At 44.1% G+C, this 19,928-nt stretch overlaps 1 protein-coding gene across 2 annotated transcripts in view; it reads right to left on the reverse strand.

Annotated features, from left to right (window-relative positions):
• The window catches only part of LOC124595066, a 321,698-nt gene that overhangs the window by 153,831 nt on the left and 147,939 nt on the right, over positions 1 to 19,928 (reverse strand). For both annotated transcript variants that reach the window (XM_047133646.1, XM_047133645.1), the window contains exon 2: positions 1,239 to 1,362. In XM_047133646.1, coding sequence (XP_046989602.1) covers positions 1,239 to 1,362 — 124 coding nt within the window. The remainder of the gene's footprint in view (positions 1 to 1,238; positions 1,363 to 19,928) is intronic.

Here is a 19,928-nt window from a genome sequence, read left to right on the forward strand (position 1 = left end):
AAGATGAGACGAACAAATTGATGCACGACATTTGTGGTTACCAAGCCAGGAAAGAATCTCAGGCCGTCCTACAAAAGCCTCCTAAGCTACAATGCATGAGCGCAGCGAGGGTTTATTTCTTTTTATCGCAAAATGTCCTTTTTACGTCAACATATTGTGAATTTTCACAGCAAAAAATGAGCAATTACATCGTTTTTTTCTGACTGGCTTTCTTACTACGAAACTTCTGTCCTTATTTAGGTTAAGTTTCGATCAAATTGTAAACTTAATTAGTTTTAAAAGTCTTTTTCCTTTACTACCCTCACGGGAAAGTGCAAAGCATGTTAACGAAATAGCTGTCTAAGACGGTGTCGTAAGAGTGCGAGAGGATATTGAAAATCTCGAGTGATGCGCATGCGCATTAGCTTAGGTGGCTACTGTAGACCAATTTGGTATTGTATACCGGCCTGACAGACCACAATTATCATGTATTAATTTGTTCGTCTCGACTTCACCAACAACAACGTGGAACTTTGTAATCATTTACCGTTTACACCCTGTATACGCATCACTTAACATCGATGTTAGATATATCGATGTTCTGAGATCGATTATTATCGGCTATCGGTGTTTATACTCCAACAACGAAATCGATATCAACATCGACGATTTGCCAGCATAGCACGTGCCTAACTTTAAATAAAACTTAATTAACACTTCTGCATCACTGACAGATTGTGGATAGTAGTATGAGGGACACCTTTTTAAGTTTTTACCACCCAGATGTTGGTACCTGTTTTTCGAACGTTTCAAAAGTTTGTTGATATGATGAAAATCGCTGTTTGTGCGTGTCACACAAAAGCACTGCGAATATCTGTTTAGGGATTTTGAGTGCTACGAACAAAAACGGCCTATGCAAACGGGTGTTCCAAACTTTTACGATCAAAAGCTAAACTATTGTAGAGAACCAGTGATCACAAATGAATATTTCAGACAATACGACGTCTTGAGTGAGCGATACGTGCTATACGCTTGTTTATAACCTGCTTTATGTTTCTGCATCGTCGTTGATAGCGCCACCTATTCATTTCTTACCGTGTCGAGTACACGGTTTAGAATCTTTTTTGCCATCTGTGTAGTTTGACCCTAAAGACTGAGCAGGTATTCTGTGTGTAGGACCAACAGCCAATAAATAAACAGTACATACACACACGCCTAGTCTGACTGTATGTCGATTAAAAACGAGGCCAGCTACTTACTTGTGGGAGGGCGCTCCTTGGGGTAGCAGATGCGGAAGAGTCCTTTGGTGCGGGTGTAGTAGTAGTACTTCTTGTTCATGTTGTCCAGCAGGTTGTCTTGGCCGCCGCGTTTCGCCGCGTATTGCTGCACACACAAACAGAGACACGTCGTCAGCGCATGATAAAAACTGTAAAATTACAGGGTGGTCGTAATTAACTTTCGCTACTTGGGCCAGAGCAGACGGAAAACTATTTACCGTATGCGTAGGCAACTTTATAGGAATGATGTTGAGACTGTGCAGTGCAGGATTTGCGTTGTTAGTAGTGTTAGTGTAATGACTTGTCGTTAGGTGCCGGTACTGGTACGGCGTCGTAGGATTGACAAACAAGCACCAATGTACATTACAATGACAGACAGTCAACGTGGGTCTGGACAAGGTGAGTAGGGATTCACTCGTAAAGCAGTTTTATCAAATCAACAGCAATAGCACTGCTGCTCTTCGCCAGTATCGACGCTTTAATGGAATATGGAGAGGTCCTCTATCCACACTGTGATTGAAGAACGCGATTCGGAAGGTCGAATTAATTGTCGTTTTGGGAATTGCTCCTGGGAGAGACCGAAGGCCGATTTCGCCAAAAATTGTTGCAGAAGTTCCTGTGGCCATGGCTAAGAATGCTGGGCACAATATGCGATCATCAAGCAGTGCACAAGTTCTGTCACGACAGGTAAACATTCCATGGTCCACCGTTCGAAAAGTGCTGTCGAACAATTGTGAAATGGTTTCTCTAATGCGCTTACAGGCAGATGGTACGCAATTAAAAAATGTTTCCTATCATGTGGAAATTAAAATGTATTTCTTTTAATGGTTTATTCAGTATTTATCTTCCACATGTCCTTACAAATGTTTCAACAATGTTTCATTATCCTACGATCACTAGTTTTTCATGGGGCCCTCTCAAGTAGCGGAAGTTTAATTGTAAGCGCCCTGTGCACCCAAGAGTAAGCTACAGTTGGTTGGAGTGGCCGACGAAATAAACGAGTATTTGTGCGACTGACAGTAGATACAGTCTACGATGGGTGTTTGCCCACTAGAAAAAATGGCTCTGAGCACTATGGGACTTAACTTCTGTGGTCATCAGTCCCCTAGAACTTAGAACTACTTAAACCTAACGAACCTAAGGACATCACACACGTCCATGCACGAGGCAGGATTTGAACCTGCGACCGCAGTGGTCACGCGGCTCCAGACTGTAGCGCCTAGAACAGCTCGGCCACTCCGGCTGGCTTGCCCTCTAGAGCTGATGATGGTACTGTCTATTGAAACTGCCATCCGTGACCACTGACTGAAATGGTTTCTCAAGTATTTACATTGCGTTGATAATTGACCATGGAAGTGCGATTGCTAAGACTTAACAGTATATCGTGGAATTAAAGTTAAAATCATCTGGGTTGTTAGGCCGCTTCATATTTCCTTCTAAAATAGTCGACGTTTAGAGTTTGGCGTATTTCCTACAACACTGATAATATCGAGAGTTATACCAGTGAACAAAAAAGCCGACGAACATGATCTCAAAAATTACCGACCAGTTTCAGTGGTTCGTATTTCCTCCAAAATATTTGAATCTCTCATTTGCAGCTAACTAAACAATTACTTTGAGTCACATAATCTACATTCTAATAATTAATTTGGCTTGCGCAAGGGAAGTTATACTACCACTGCTGCCCTCTCAATTGTGAATGAATAGTTTCACTTCTTTTTTGTGATTTAAGAAACGCATTTGACCGTATTTCTCATGATATCTAACTTGCTAAACTCAAATTATATGGTATGCAAGACTCTGCATTGGCAGTAATTGTATCATACCTAAACAATAGGAAACAGTTTGTCAGAAACAGGCACTCACAGCTACAAGAAGTTAAAACAGTGGTCCCACAAGGTTCTGTCCTTGGGCCCTTCTTTTTATATAATTGCAGTCTATGATTTACCTCACTGTGTTCCCAATTATGTTATTTGTCGTGTCGATGAGACATCATTGCTGGCTCAGCATAAGAACACATTAGTTCTTCAAGATATGATTCAAGATGGCATGCAAGCAGCACTAATTTGGTGCTCATCAAATATACTGCTGTGTAACCTGATAAAAACCAGCGGATTATACTAGGATTGTCATAAGAGGTAGAGGTGAAAACAGTTAAAATTCTAGGAATTCACGTAGACTCCAAGTTAACTTGGGAAACACACATCAACCATACCTGTGCAAAATTATCTCGAGATTCTTGTTTAATGCTGAAACTGAGTGGCTTAGTAACAAAACAATTTCAGCCCAATGTAGAGTATGGGCCGCAGATATGGGGACATTATCCTCACATCAGTAAAATTCGAAAAACTCAAAAGAATATGATATGGGCGATGAGCAATGTTGGTAGATTAGACACTGCCAGGCACTATTCATAGAGCTCAAAATATTAACAGTCATTAATCTATCGGATTTTGAAATGAGGAAAGACATACACCACCATAACACTAGATACAAAATAAAATTAGAAACAACAAGGCACAGGCTGCCAAGAACAGGGAATTCCCGTCTAATCAACAGCTTAAGGATATTTAATAAACTTCCATGTTCTGCCCGATCAGCTCACATAACCAGTTTCGGAAGCAAACTATGAAACTAGTTATTTATTAATCCTTTTTATAATGTAACTGAATTTGTGAATATAAAATCAATTGACATTAATTTTCAATGTTTTCGTTATGTGACGTCACAGACTGTATTTGTTTATTATTTTATTGTATATCCTATGATTTCTAGATTCTATTTGGAATATTTGATGCTCATTGTAGGAAAATGTAATATGCTATCAATTTAAAATGCCTATTCCTACTCAGGTGGTCATTGATAAAGACTCTGAAGGGTGCTGTTCACCACTTCTTCCCTTCACCCAGAGACTGCCTCGCATGGTGGAGTGAAGGGCTCAACTTGTGTTAGAGTGTGCATTGGCGACAGTGGTAGTGGCTTGCGAGTGGAGCTTCGATCAGATGAACAGCAATTACCGGAGGGTCTTAGGCAGCGACACAAAGAATCAATGCCACGCATAATGACCTATCTAGACTCCCAGAATTTTCTGAAAAACAACATTTTCATCTGCACGGTTTCGACGGTAAGGACATTTTCAAGTGGAAAGTTTCATCCTTAACCACCCATCAGAATATTTAAGTATCCTCTGATAGATATAAACATTTCAAGCGAGAGTCAATATGAGATTTCCACTCTGCAGCGGAGTGTGCTCGAGTCAATATACACTCCTGGAAATGGAAAAAAGAACACATTGACACCGGTGTGTCAGACCCACCATACTGGCTCCGGACACTGCGAGAGGGCTGTACAAGCAATGATCACACGCACGGCACAGCGGACACACCAGGAACCGCGGTGTTGGCCGTCGAATGGCGCTAGCTGCGCAGCATTTGTGCACCGCCGCCGTCAGTGTCAGCCAGTTTGCCGTGACATACGGAGCTCCATCACAGTCTTTAACACTGGTAGCATGCCGCGACAGCGTGGACGTGAACCGTATGTGCAGTTGACGGACTTTGAGCGAGGGCGTATAGTGGGCATGCGAGAGGCAGGGTGGACGTACCGCCGAATTGCTCAACACGTGGGGCGTGAGGTCTCCACAGTACATCGATGTTGTCGCCAGTGGTCGGCGGAAGGTGCACGTGCCCGTCGACCTGGGACCGGACCGCAGCGACGCACGGATGCACGCCAAGACCGTAGGATCCTACGCAGTGCCGTAGGGGACCGCACCGCCACTTCCCAGCAAATTAGGGACACTGTTGCTCCTGGGGTATCGGCGAGGACCATTCGCAACCGTCTCCATGAAGCTGGGCTACGGTCCCGCACACCGTTAGGCCGTCTTCCGCTCACGCCCCAACATCGTGCAGCCCGCCTCCAGTGGTGTCGCGACAGGCGTGAATGGAGGGACGAATGGAGACGTGTCGTCTTCAGCGATGAGAGTCGCTTCTGCCTTGGTGCCAATGATGGTCGTATGCGTGTTTGGCGCCGTGCAGGTGAGCGCCACAATCAGGACTGCATACGACCGAGGCACACAGGGCCAACACCCGGCATCATGGTGTGGGGAGCGATCTCCTACACTGGCCGTACACCACTGGTGATCGTCGAGGGGACACTGAATAGTGCACGGTACATCCAAACCATCATCGAACCCATCGTTCTACCATTCCTAGACCGGCAAGGGAACTTGCTGTTCCAACAGGACAATGCACGTCCGCATGTATCCCGTGCCACCCAACGTGCTCTAGAAGGTGTAAGTCAACTACCCTGGCCAGCAAGATCTCCGGATCTGTCCCCCATTGAGCATGTTTGGGACTGGATGAAGCGTCGTCTCACGCGGTCTGCACGTCCAGCACGAACGCTGGTCCAACTGATTCGCCAGGTGGAAATGGCATGGAAGGCCGTTCCACAGGACTACATCCAGCATCTCTACGATCGTCTCCATGGGAGAATAGCAGCCTGCATTGCTGCGAAAGGTGGATATACACTGTACTAGTGCCGACATTGTGCATGCTCTGTTGCCTGTGTCTATGTGCCTGTGGTTCTGTCAGTGTGATCATGTGATGCATCTGACCCCAGGAATGTGTCAATAAAGTTTCCCCTTCCTGGGACAATGAATTCACGGTGTTCGTATTTCAATTTCCAGGAGTGTAGTTCGTATCCAGCATCATCGCAACAGCTGCACAAGTCTCAGCAAATGGCTTACTGCTGTGTACATTATAGCAGTAAGTTCGTAATATGAACGAATTTTCTCAGACCGTTGCTGATGTCTTGAAAATGTGGTTGGGCACCATGTTTAGTACACCATACATCAAGTTTTGGAAAAGTGCACGAAATTTTCCACTTGAGTATGACCCAGCAAACTGCAGTTCTGGTGACTGGACGTAAAGCTAAGAGTGAAAGACGAAAATATTGGACTTGAAAAATATGACATGACTTTGTTCTAAACCCAGAACAAGGAAATATATGTTTGTCACCATGTACTCGAATACTAGTTTCATTCAGTTGTAGCTAGTGTAGGTTCTAGTATTGGCCAAGGCACTCTGTCGGAAAGTGTACTACCCCGTGATCATAAGGACACATACTATACAAATTTTACTAAATGTAAGTAATTACTTAATTCGTAATGACCATTCCCTCACCGAAATCACTTCTCGTTATTGGACAATTATCTCAAGGCGTAATAATAAAACTTTCGTCTTGTTGACTGTCATACCACCCCATTGGGCTACATGGAACTAATACCTAAGTGAACAATCTGTTTACCAGCTGAACGTTAAACTACATCCAGAGAAAACTGTAGAAACTCAGTTTTACCTGTCATATATGAGCTTTGCAGCGCCACAACTTTAAGAAACCCCTGGTGGAGATAAGCGCTACTTCTCATGCGGGTGCGGAAATGCAGGCAAGCACTGTGCAATACTGAGAGCAGCGTACAACAGCTCGCAATCCCACTAAGAGGTAAAGGTTGGTTGGTTGGTTGTTTGGGGAAGGAGACCAGACAGCGTGGTCATCGGTCTCATCGGATTAGGGAAGGAAGTCGGCCGTGCCCTTTCAGGGGAACCATCCCGGCATTTGCCTGGAGCGATTTAGGGAAATCACGGAAAACCTAAATCAGGATGGCCGGACGCGGGATTGAACTGTCGTCCTCCCGAATGCGAGTCCAGTGTCTAACCCCTGCGCCACCTCGCTCGGTAGAGGTAAAGGGAACCCGTCTTTATGAGCGTGGTTTTCGTCTTGTTTTCCTGTGAGGCGATGTCCTCTATTTTCTTGACCCTCAGCTTCAACGAAGATAGAATATCGTGTATTTCTAACAAGACTGGTCTTCCTACAATTACGCTGATGGACCTGTTTTGCTTCGTCCGAAAACTAACAGTAGATACTTCACGATAAAGGATGACAGCCAAAACAGTTGCAGACTGTCATCCTTTATCGTGAAGAATTTCAACAGTTGCTGTTTCAGCCATGTTTAAAATCTTGTAACCGTAGATACCCGTGCAAATACTGAAGATCACGAAAGGTAATATTCCTCAACGATTCTTCCTCGACTTTAGTGGAGATTTTCAGAGTAAGAATGTTGAGCACATGATTCTGCCAGGCGGAAATTATACGGTAAAAAATTAAAAGCTTTTGTGTATAGCGCGGTGATTTACTACAATTACCAAACAATATTTGCGGACACTGAGAGAAGTGGTAAGGCGGACACTGAATGGGACGACGACGGTACAAATAGTTGTCTGGGCAACCACGATAGGCTTTCCACACTTCCACAAATCCCTTAAACAACTGTCGGGATGCCTCGACATGTTCCTTTCCAATCCATGTGCTCCGTGCCTAACGACCGCGCCATCAAGGGGACGTTATACCTCAATATTCCTTCTGTCTTCTTACTGCGCCCCAGTCAGTCTCGTCTAAAGGAATAACAATCACTAAACTCACTTTTCAATTCAAAATTTCACATTCTTTGCACTGCATAAACTGTTTCGGTGTCACACCAACCATCTTTAGTTCTTATTAGTGTCACGGATCTCTAGTAACATATTATTGCATTTGCAAATACAAGCGACGTCAAAACTGAAATGCCTTAAGTCCCAAATCACCATACAAATAGTTCAAATGACTCTAAGCACTATGGGACATAACATCTGAGGTCATCAATTCCCTAGACTTAGAACTACTTAAACCTAATTAACCTAAGGACATCACACACACCATGCCCGAGGCACGATTCGAACCTACGACCGTAGCAGCAACGCGGTTCCAGACTGAAGCGCCTAGAACCGCTCGGCCACACCGGCCGGCAAATCACCGTACACTGCTCATTCGTGACACACAGTGTCCTTTCTACTTACCACCTAAGACAAAAAAAAAAGGACGCACCACGAAGGAATTAAAAGGAATTACCCAGTTGGGATGGAAATCGGTAGAAGTGTTGTACATCTACAGACAAACAAATGATCAAAATTTTAGAAAAACTGACTTATTCAAGAGAAAGAGCTTCACTAGCTGAGCAAATGAATAAACCGTTGGTGCACCTCCGGCTCTTATGCAAGCAATTATTCGGCTTGGCATTGATTGACAGAGTTGTTGGATGTCCTGAGGGATTTCGTGCTAAATTCTGTAGAAATTGGTGCGTTAGATCGTCAAAATCTCGAGGTGGTTGGAGGGTCTTCCCATAATGCTCGAAACGTTCTCAACTGGAAGGAGAGGTAGGGTTTGGCAAATGCGAAGATAAGCAGTAGAAACACTTGCCGTGTATGGGTGCGCTTTATCTTGCTGAGATTTAAGCCCAAGATCGACTGCCACGAAGGGTAGTGAAACAGGGCGTAGGGGCGCAGAATATCGTTGACGTACCGTTGTGATGTAAGGGTGCCGCGGGTGACAACCAAAGGGAACCTGCTAAGAAATGAAATGCCACTCTAGACAATCACGCCTGGATGTCGGGCCGTATGACCAGCGACAATCAGGTTGGGATCCCACCGCTGTCCGGCGTGTCTCGAGACACGTCTTCACTGGTCCTCGGGGCTCAGTTTGAAGCGAGACTCATCACTGAAGACAATTCTACTCCAGTCAGTGAGACTCGAGGCCCCGATGACCAGCGAAGACTCGTCTGGAGGCCGGCCGCGGTGGCCGTGCGGTTCTAGGCGCTTCATTCCGGAACCGCAAGACTGCTACGGTCGCAGGTTCGAATCCTGCCTCGGGCATGGATGTGTGTGATGTCCTTAGGTTAGTTAGGTTTAAGTAGTTCTAAGTTCTAGGGGACTGATGACCTCAGATGTTAAATCCCATAGTGCTCAGATCCATTTTTGAACTTGTCTGGACACGGTGAGAATTTCTGCTGCTTGTTACCGTGTTTACCAAACCCTACCTTGGCCAGCAAGGTCGCTGGATCTCTCCTCAATTGAGAAGCCTGGAGCATTATGTTATGTGGCGTCATAGCCCCGAAATTAGGCACTGGTGGAAATACTAATTATTTTTCGCCTTATTGGTATCAGCAACCATAAATATCCCTGAATGAGATTTTCACTCTGCAGCGGAGTGTGCGCTGATATGAAACTCCCTGGCAGATTAAAACTGTGTGCCGGACCGAGACTCGAACTCGGGACCTTTGCCTTTCGCGGGCAAATGCTCTACCATCTGAGCTTCCCAAGCACTACTCACGCCCCGTCCTCACAGCTTTACTTCTGCCAGTACCTCGTCTCCTACCTTCCAAACTTTACAGAAGTTCTCCTGCGAACCTGACAGATCTAGCACGCCTGAAAGAAAGGATATTGCGGAGACATAGCTTAGCCACAGCCTGGGGGATGTTTCTAGAACGAGATTTTCACTCTCCAGCGGAGTGTGCACTGATATGAAACTTCTGGAAACATCCTCTAGGTTATGTCTCAACTACAGTTGACGCCGGGCTTCGTGTGAAAGAGCATGCAATCAGTCTTTTTCTGAGTTGATTCAACAGAGGCGATAAGAAAACAAAATTGTAAGTATCTCACGAAACACCAAATAAACGGCGTCTGAAAACTCTTAATATGTAGTATCATACGTTACGGCTGAGTGTGTTGCTTGCTAATGGAGAGTAGTGTATGCATGGAGTGAACAGGTGTTGCGAATGTTGCTGCTTGCTCAAAATCTACTCCTTCCAAAAATCTTAAAGAAGACCGCCAATGTGTGATATTTGATCCAGCTTCAGTGGCGCGCAAAAGGGACTTTCAGATTCATTTGTCTCCTCCCGCTGGAGGCTGCATTTTAGCGATTAAAATTTCTTCTGCTGTCATGTTTCGAATCGGTTACATGTAGGTAGCGATTCACCGGTTCTTATATGTAGCCATCTCGACAGCATAGAAGGGACTTGTATCATTCACGACATACGGCAGTATCGTCAATAGTGCATCCAGACTTTTACCAACTACCGCCGTCAGTAACGATCTGCCTCGACCAGTAGCGTCCTTATGAGGTACGCCCTTGCGTGACGAGGCAGCGGATCGATGTCCAGGTCGCCGCACGCCTTCACGCACTGCCGGTGACTCACTCGGCAGTCCTGACAGCCAAGTGGCGGCTTCGCCAACGCGGCGTTCTCATTCCTTGCCTACTCAACGGGCCCTAAACACGATCATTCTCCCGTTCCAGTGTGCGCCTCTACGTTACTAGTTATTGGTGATCTTTTCTAGCAGCAGGTTTTGTACTATCCCTTGCATTTAAGTCACTTGAGAAGTGTTCGTGTCCCAATCAAGAATCGAAGTCTCCAATGTTTTATCCACAAGTTAAAAAAGGCACCTTAATAATGATATCGGTTCCTTACCTATCTTCGATCGATTTTATGTATTTTTTCCCGGTGGAAGGTACTACCGTTGTTGAAACATGAAAGGCAGCCAAAGTAGGTGTCATTGCAAATGATATGGACTATATTGTAAATCTTTTAGTCAGTAGAATAATGAGCAGCATTAGCGAGTGGCTTACAGAAAACAGTATGCCACTTTACTGCAACTTCTCTGCGATTTATCACACATAATTCTCTAAAACTATGACATTTCAAGATCAAATGATCTATGAAAACTTGTTTACCGTCAAGTGCAGAAATCCGCTAGAGCTGAATTATTTAAATTTATTTTATTGCAAAATAATGCTGGAGTTTTTTACATTGCTTACCTGTGACGTTCAAGCACTGAACGTATGCGGATTACAGTAGCAGCAGAGTAACCAGTAATTTGCAGGTACTGTACACAGTATCCATGAGTCACTAAGGAATTTTAGGTTCCTTCAGGTGCCTTAGTGACTCTTTGACGCTGTACACATCTAGGAATGAATGTGTGCTTTGCAGTTGTATAACTCAAAGATTTTGAAAACTTGATTGTGTATAATTTTAGACTCCAATAAAAGACATTCCGTTCAAATAATTAGTTAAGTCCAAACGACTGAAAATAGACATTTAGGAGAACAATCCTGCGTGTTTTGTTTGTGACCCATCTGTCTTCTGACTGGTTTGATGCGGCCCACCACGAATTCCTCTCTTGTGTCAACCTCTTCACCTCGGGTTAGCACTTGCAACCTACGTCCTCAATTATTTCTTGGGTGAATTACAATCTCTGTCTTCTCCTGCAGTTTTCGCCCTCCACAGTTCCTAGTACTTTCGAAGTCATCACCTGATGTCTCAATGTATGTTGTATCATTCTGTAACTTCTTCCTTTCATTTTTTTTCTGTCTTCGTAGATTCTGCAGAGAACTTCATTCTTGTCCTATCCGTTAACCTATTTTCAACATACTTCTACAGCACATACTAGTACATATACTACATGCAACTTATCGTCTGCAGCATAGACTCGGTTGAGGAGATACTGTAGTATTTCATCAGTGAACAGCATCTAAAACTCATTCGTCTGCATTTGATATAAAACTCATTCGTTGGAAGAAACCATACTTGTTAGCACATGATCGCGACGCAAGCAAGCAATGAAGCATCGATGACCACCAAAATGTGATCTTTCCAAGAGAAGAACTTGGAATGTACACCACGTTGTCCACATGCTCAATAATGAATACAAGGGTTTAGTTGCTGCGTTTACATGTAACACGACTTCTAGAGGCGGAACCCGAATGTCGGAAACCGATTTTCGTTGACGAGTTTACGTATCATTTACCGTCTTGTAAAGTCATCAGATGACCAAAAAGAATTGCAAAACTATTTAGATAAGACATCTGTATGGTGCAAAAAGTGGTAATCGACGCTAAATAAGGAAAAGTCTGAAGATATTCGCATGAGTACTAAAAAGAAATCCGCTAAATTTCGATTACGCGATAAGTCACACAAATCTTAAGGCTGTAAATACAACTAAATACTTAAGGGTTACAATTACAAATAACCTAAATTGGAACGATCACATAGATAGTACTGCGGGTAGAGCAGAACACTTAGAAGATGCAACAGTTCTACTACAGAGACTGCTTACACCACGCTTGTCCGCCCTATTCTGGAGTACTGCTGTGCGGTATGGGATCCGCATCAAGTGGGACTGACGGATGACATCGAAAAAGTACAAAGAAGGGCTGCTCGTTTTGTATTATCGTGAAATAGGGAAGATAGAGCCACAGACATGATACGTGAATTGGAGTGGCAATCATTAAAACAAAGGCAATTTTCTTTGCGACGGGATCTTCTCATGAAATTTCGATCACCAGTTTTCTCCTCCGATTCTGTTGGCACCCACCTACATAGGGAGAAATGATCATCACTATAAAACAACAGAAATCAGGGCTCGCTCAGAAAAATTTAAGTGCTCGTTTTTCCCGCGCACCGTTCGAGATTGGAACTGTAGAGGGACAGCTTGAAGGTGGTTCATTGAACCCTCTGCCAGGCACTTTATTATGTATAGCAGAGTAATCACGAAGATGTAGATGAAGGCCTGAATCGATTTCGCTATCAATGTTTCACGCGAATGATCTCTGAAAGTCAGCTGTTCGGTTTCTGATGTAGCCAGCACTACAGTCGTTTTTCTTAAATTAAATATAGGAGGTGGGTAACTTCTTTGCCAGCCCAGTGTATCTTCTCCTCCTTCGCCACACAAAAAGTAACTAAGTTCGGATTAGCCGACATTTTTAAATGCAAGTAAGAACGTGACGACGAAAATATGTTTAAAGAATGCTTGTGCATTTACAGGGGAATGTAGCGTGCCCGAAATAAAACCGATGAAGAGAGCGAGATCAATTACAATGAATTAGATGACCTTTCTAACACAACTTCCGTATCAGCAGATGAAATAATTCTTACCAGCAGAGCTCCTGTGTCCTAATCGTGGCAGCATCAGATGACGACACTGAGGCAGGTGTTTCCGGCAGAATGAGTGATACTCTGAGAGACATTGGTAGCCAGAAACAGTAACAGACAAGCAATAATTAATGGAGTAATGCATTAAAATGGGAGGTAGTCTTGTTACAGTATGGGACGAAATCCATCCACTGGATAGCTGGTCGTGCATCAGAAATAAAGTAATAAAGATCGTCAGGCCCAAAGGAAATTGAGAAACAATCAGAAGCAACGTACAGGAGATACAGTGATTGATCATGAGAGATACGAACACAAAGGATGATAAGCACGGGTTTTCTTACCGCACCAGCATTGGTGGGTGCGTGGTGAAGATAGCTCGCAGCGCGTAGTTACGTCAGGCGAAGTAGGCGCGGCCATACTCCTGCGGAAAGTCCGAAATTCTATCGATGTGGAATTACACAAGACTGATTCACAAGTAATGGAAATAAGTTCATATTACTGAAAGACAGTAACGACTCTCGCACCAACGACCGACAAAATTGTGCGGTTGAGTGGCTCCGTCAAAAAGATGCATCCGAATGGGCCCGGAATGTCTGTAATTAAAAAGCGTGGATAGCCATTCTGGCAATGAAATAAAAGCGGCTGGACATTTAACATACGTTCTATGAATAAATACTGTTTCAAAACACCAGCACATCGAGGTTCTCTCGAAAACACGTCGTTATTGGCACACTTTGTGGGTAATAAGACGACGAAGAATGTCACACTGGCGGTTAAAGATGTACTTTAATTGAAGACATTCTTGTTTGGCAAAGCTGTGTCCTAGCAGAATCAGCTTGTAAATTTAATTAAAACTTTAAAGATATGTGAGATGAAGCTAATTTTGAATTCTTTTGCTAATGTATCGGTATTATCTATGGTTTACATTCTGACAAGGGAACCTCCCCATCGCACCCCCCTCAGATTTAGTTACAAGCTGGCACAGTGGATAGGCCTTGAAAAACTGAATACAGAGCTATCGAGAAAACAGGAAGAAGTTGTATGGAACTATGAAAAAAATAAGCAAAATATACAAACTTAGTAGTCCATGTGCAAGATTCGCAACATCAAGGAAACTGTGAGCTCAGGAATGCCGTGGTCCCGCTGTTAGTGTGAGCAGCTGTGGAACGAGAGGTCCAGGGTTTAAGTCTTCCCTTGAGTGAACAGTTTGATTTTTTATTTTCAGACAATTATTATCTGTCACCAGTGTCGTATAGAATATATCAGACGTGTTTTCCTGTGGAGGAATCGGTTGACCTGTGACCTTGCGATCAAATATATTCGGTTCCCGTTGGAGAGGCACGTCCTTTCGTCTACTAATCGCACCGTTTTGCAGTGCGGTCGCAAAACACAGACACTAAACTTATTACAGTGAACAGAGACGTCCTGATGTTGCCTATGTCGCCCATCGACTTCTCACTTTGTACATTTTGCTAAATTTTTTCCTTGGTTCCACACAACGTCTTCCTGTTTTCTCGATTGATTTGTGTTCACTTTTTCAAGGCCTATCCACTGTGCCAACTTATAACTAAATCTGAGGGGGGTGCGATGGGGAGGTTCCCTAGTGAGTGGTAGTTTGTGTTACCAAACGTGTTTTGAATATTTATTAGCATCTCCGTGTCCCCTGCTTAATTTGTAAATTGTTGACAATGACAACTCACTCCTGAGAGAGCACTCTTATTTGTACGTAGCATCAAATACAGAAAATATTCCTATTAAATTAACGAGCAAGTCCCAGAATCTTTCAGAAACGCAAAGGCGAAAAAAGAAAGAAAGGAGGAACATTGGAAACTGTTTTATACTTCATAAATCCACACTCATAACCACTACATCACGATGACCTGACGGAAGTAAAAATCGCGCAAACAGAATTGAAACTCGGCGCGGTGGCTGATGGGCGCGACTGTAAATGGGAAATCCCATACGGTCGCTCCCATCAGCCACCGCGCCGAGTGTCAACTTTGTTTTGTTTGCGATTATAGTACAGTTATTATGTTGTAGCTTAGGCCTCATTACATTCATTATGTGGAGTTTAATTATAAAAAATGGTAGCAAGAACGACGTGTCTTTATAAGTCTGCTGCGTGTCGTTGCTTCGAAACATTTTGATAACATGCAAGCTATGATACGAAAACTATCAACTACGAAATCCAATACGGCGATCCCCAGCGCCTCACATCGAACGCTAACGATAGTCGATAGCAATTCCTGCTGTCTTTGATACTGAGTGTAAAATCAAAAAGACGTCAGGCGTGTGTGAAGTCTTGTGGAGTGAGTATTACCGTGGTACAGATTGGCAGAGTCGCCGATTTCCTTATGACGTCATGCAGCGTGGACGGAGGCAAGTAGTCGAGAGCTGGACAGACGGACATAAAAGTGTGGCGTTCGTGGGCGCGGCAACAGCGGTCAGGAGTGGTGGACGCGGAGGGGTGGGATGGGGGGTGGGGGGAATCCCCGCAGCAACAATGGCGCCGCATAATTAAGCGTCGCGTCCCGCGCTGTTAATCTGGCGATCCTCACAATGAGCATTGTGTGAGCGGCGCGGCCTGCGCGTGTGGGCCGCCCAGGGACGCCGGAGATTACTTCGGCCTTCAGGCGACGCGTCTGGGTGTTAATTGTCTGTTAAGGCTTTTCAAGTAATAATTCCATACATGAAATGTATGTAGGGCCTATGTAATAATAATACCGCGAGAGCCAACGTTAATGGCATCCGGTTATAGAGTCGACGTTGATACAGCTTGTCCTGGAACCAATTCTTTTGATGGTACAGAAGAAGCCACTTATTATTTTCCCGTACATTTTGCAATCTCGGAAAAAGAATCATTACGAGCTTTTCATAGCTAAAGAAATGTGTTGTTCAGTGACTCGTCAGACCGGCTGTGGTTGCTCACCACATGGAAATATGTCACCAAGTTGAAGCAAACGTGTATTCAGCCAGAGATTGATAAGCAGAGGGCGCAAGTGGGTTAAATTATATTGTGGTAAATAGCGGACTATGAAATCCTGTCCTTGCAGACTCATTGATGGCACCGATTGTCGGGTTCACGGCTGACAACCAAACCAAGTGATCGCTGAAGTTTTCAGAGGGCATGGCCGTTTACGAGCGCAATACTTCATTTAAGGAGGATGTTGCGAATGAAATTAATTAACTTCTCGTAGTTGGTGTCCACAGCCATGTCAATTTGTTTGAATGGTAGCGTGATCGCGGTTGCCGGTAATAGTTATTTACTCGCACTATTGCAATTCCAGCCGTGTGGCCGTTATCAAATTGTGCTCTGCAAAATACGGGGTGTTCAAAAAGTCTCTCCGCAATGCCGTATGATAGTTCCGCGCGCGTGCCGTATGATTGTTGGCCTGCCTGCGTTACTTCCCTTCAAGTGGACTCCCCCAACATTCCACTGTTTCGTTTATCTCAGCCAGCGTTAGTAGTATCGTTGATGTGTGTCGTTACGTGCTGACGTGAAGGTTTTAGTTCCTTTGTTTCGTTTTGTCACTGTTAAAATGCTAACCACTCAAGAATGTGTGTTTTTAGCCGAAGAGGTGTTCAAAGCTGGCGGTAAATACACAGCTTCAGTTCGTCAAACATTTAATTTAGTTTTCCCAGAGACAACACTCCCACATCGCGATGCTGTGAGAGGTTTGATTAAGAAATTTCGAAGTACGGGTTCAATGACAGATGCACCGAGAAGTGGTCGTCCTAGCGTTTTGTCTGAGGATAAACTACTCGATATTTCCGATAAAATGTCCACGAGTCCGTACAAGTCAGTAAGAAAACTCGCCCTGGAAATCGATGGTAGTGTCGGAACGGCCCACACAGCTGTAAGGAAAAATTGGAACTGTTCGCATACAAAGTGACAGTCGTGCAAGAACTGAAAAGTACTGATCATGGCAAGAGACTGCGTTATTGTCAATGGTTCAAAAATTTCGTTCAACAAAATAGAAGGGTAATCCATCGATGAATTGAAGTCTGCAATATCCACTTTCACTGCTTCTGTTCAAATGTGTGTGAAATCTTTCGGGACTTAACTGCTAAGGTCATCAGTTCCTAAGCTTACACACTACTTAACTTAAATTATCCTAAGGACAAACACACACACCCATGCCCAAGAGAGGACTCGAACCTCCGCCGGGACCAGCCGGCAGCGCATTAGACCGCTCGGTGCTTCTGTTACTGAAGAAATGTTACAGCTTGTATTTGAAAACATGATTAGACGAATTGAATTGTATATTCAACAACAGGGGGGTTACTTTCAACATGTAATGTGAAAATTTGTAAGTAAAAATGAATATCCAATAAATTAATAACTTGTATTTCACTGAGTTTATTTCGGTATATTCACTGCGGCATACGACACGCGCGACTAACAATCATACGGGACTGCGGAGAGACTTTTTGAACACCTCGTATAAATCCCTATAGTGTGCATATACATTAAAGCGCCAAAGAAACTGGCATATACATGTGTATTCAAATACGGAGATGTGTAAACAGGCAGAATACGGCACTGTGGTCGGCAGACCTATAAAAGACAAGTGTCTGGCGCAGTTGTTACACCGGTTGTTGTTGTTGTTGTCTTCAGTCCTGAGACTGGTTTGATGCAGCTCTCCATCTACTCTATCCTGTGCAAGCTTCTTCATCTCTCAGTACTTACTGCAACCTACATCCTTCTGAATCTGCTTAGTGTATTCATCTCTTGGTCTCCCTCTACGATTTTTACCCTCCACGCTGCCCTCCAGTGCTAAATTTGTGATCTCTTGATGCCTCAGAACATGTCCTACCAACCGGTCCCTTCTTCTTGTCTAGTTGTGCCACAAACTCCTCTTCACCCCAATCCTATTCAATACCTCCTCATTAGTTATGTGATCTACCCATCTAATCTTCAGCGTTCCTCTGTAGCACCACATTTCGAAAGCTTCTATTCTCTTCTTGTCCAAACTATTTATCGTCCATGTTTCGTTTCCATACATGGCTACACTCCATACAAATACTTTCAGAAACGACTTCCTGACCCTTAAATCTATACTCGATGGTAACAAATTTCTGTTCTTCAGAAACGCTTTCCTTGCCATTGCCAGTCTACATTATATATCCTCTCTACTTCGACCATCATCAGTTATTTTGCTCCCCAAATAACAAAACTCCTTTACTACTTTAAGTGTCTCATTTCCTAATCTAATTCCCTCAGCATCACCCGACTTAATTCGACTACATTCCATTATCCTCGTTTTGCTTTTGTTGATGTTCATCTTATATCCTCCTTTCAAGACACTTTCCATTCCGTTCAACTGCTCTTTCAAGTCCTTTGCTGTCTCTGACAGAATTACAATGTCATCGGCGAACCTCAACGTTTTTATTTCTTCTCCATGGACTTTAATACCTACTCTAAATTTTTCTTTTGTTTCCTTTACTGCTTGCTCAATATACAGATTGAATAACATCGGTGACAGGCTACAACCCTGTCTCACTCCCTTCCCAACCGCTGCTGCCCTTTCATGCCCCTCGACTCTTATGACTGCCATCTGGTTTCTGTACAAATTGTAAATAGCCTTTCGCTCCCTGTATTTTACCCCTGCCACCTTCAGAATTTGAAAGAGAGTATTCCAGTCAACATGTTACACCGGTTACTGAGCTAAAATACTGGAAGTACCCTAATATAGCGAGAGGTGGGAACACGGAATGCACCCAGTATCGTTGTCAAACGTGGTCGTTTTGGTGCGCCGGGTGTTATGGCGAGGAAAGGCATAATGTTACATGGGCGTACTGTCATCCAAATGTTTGAACATGGTACACTCACCACTCAACGTTATTTTGGCACTGCGTGTGCGTCTCTTTAGGGGTTCATCTGACGCTGACTTCATTTTTATGGATTATAATGCGTGATAGCAGAGAACTGTGCAGGTGGAGGAGCTTCTGGAACAACAAGACATGGTGCGAATGGACACGTCTGCGCGTTCCCCCGACTTAAATCCCATCAAACACTCACTCGTGAGATGCTTTGAGGAGACTCAATTGCAGCACGTGCACATGGACAAAAGACCATACACCAGTCGTCAACCGCACTGGTGGAGGAATGGGCTGCCGTACCTCTAGAACTGATTACCAACCTTGTCGCCAGCAAGGCAGCACGTTGCCGAGCGTGCACTGCCGTCTATGGTGACCACGCACTCTGTTAAGACCCATGACCCGATTTTTACAATGTGGGAGGTAGCATCATGAATCGCGGTGAGTTAAGTGTGTAGCTATTGTCTGTTCTGTGTACCTATTGTCTGTTCGTCTCATTGTGCGTTCTTTTCAGTTGTCTTCTCTATTATATTGTAGCAATTCTTCCTAGCGTGGTCTAAGCTTCATCGAGCTATGTCACTTGGGAGTGACACACCATGCGGAAGTTACTTCCGCCCTTAAGTTTTGCACATCAGTGTATATACACTGAAGAGCCAAAGAAACTGGCACACCTGCCTAATATCGTGTAGGATTCCCACGAGCAGGCGAGAAGTGCCGCAACACGACGTGGCAAGGACTCGAGTAATGTCTGAAGTAGTGCTGGAGAGAATTGACACCATGAATCCTACAGTACTGTCCATAAATCTGTAAGATTACAAGGGGGTGGAGGGTGCTTCTGAACAGCACGTTGCGAGGCATGACAGATATGCTTAATAATGTTCATGCCTGGAGAGCTTGGTGGCCAGCGGAAATGTTTAAACTCAGAAGAGTGTTCCTGGAGCCACTCTGTAGCTATTCTGTACGTGAGGGGTGTCGCATTGTCCTGCTGGCATTGTCCAAGTCCGTCGGAATGCACAATGGACATGAATGGATGCAAGTTGGCTGGTTCAAATGGCTCTGAG

Source organism: Schistocerca americana, chromosome 2 (genome assembly GCF_021461395.2).
Source record: "Schistocerca americana isolate TAMUIC-IGC-003095 chromosome 2, iqSchAmer2.1, whole genome shotgun sequence".
Lineage (NCBI taxonomy): Eukaryota > Metazoa > Arthropoda > Insecta > Orthoptera > Acrididae > Schistocerca > Schistocerca americana.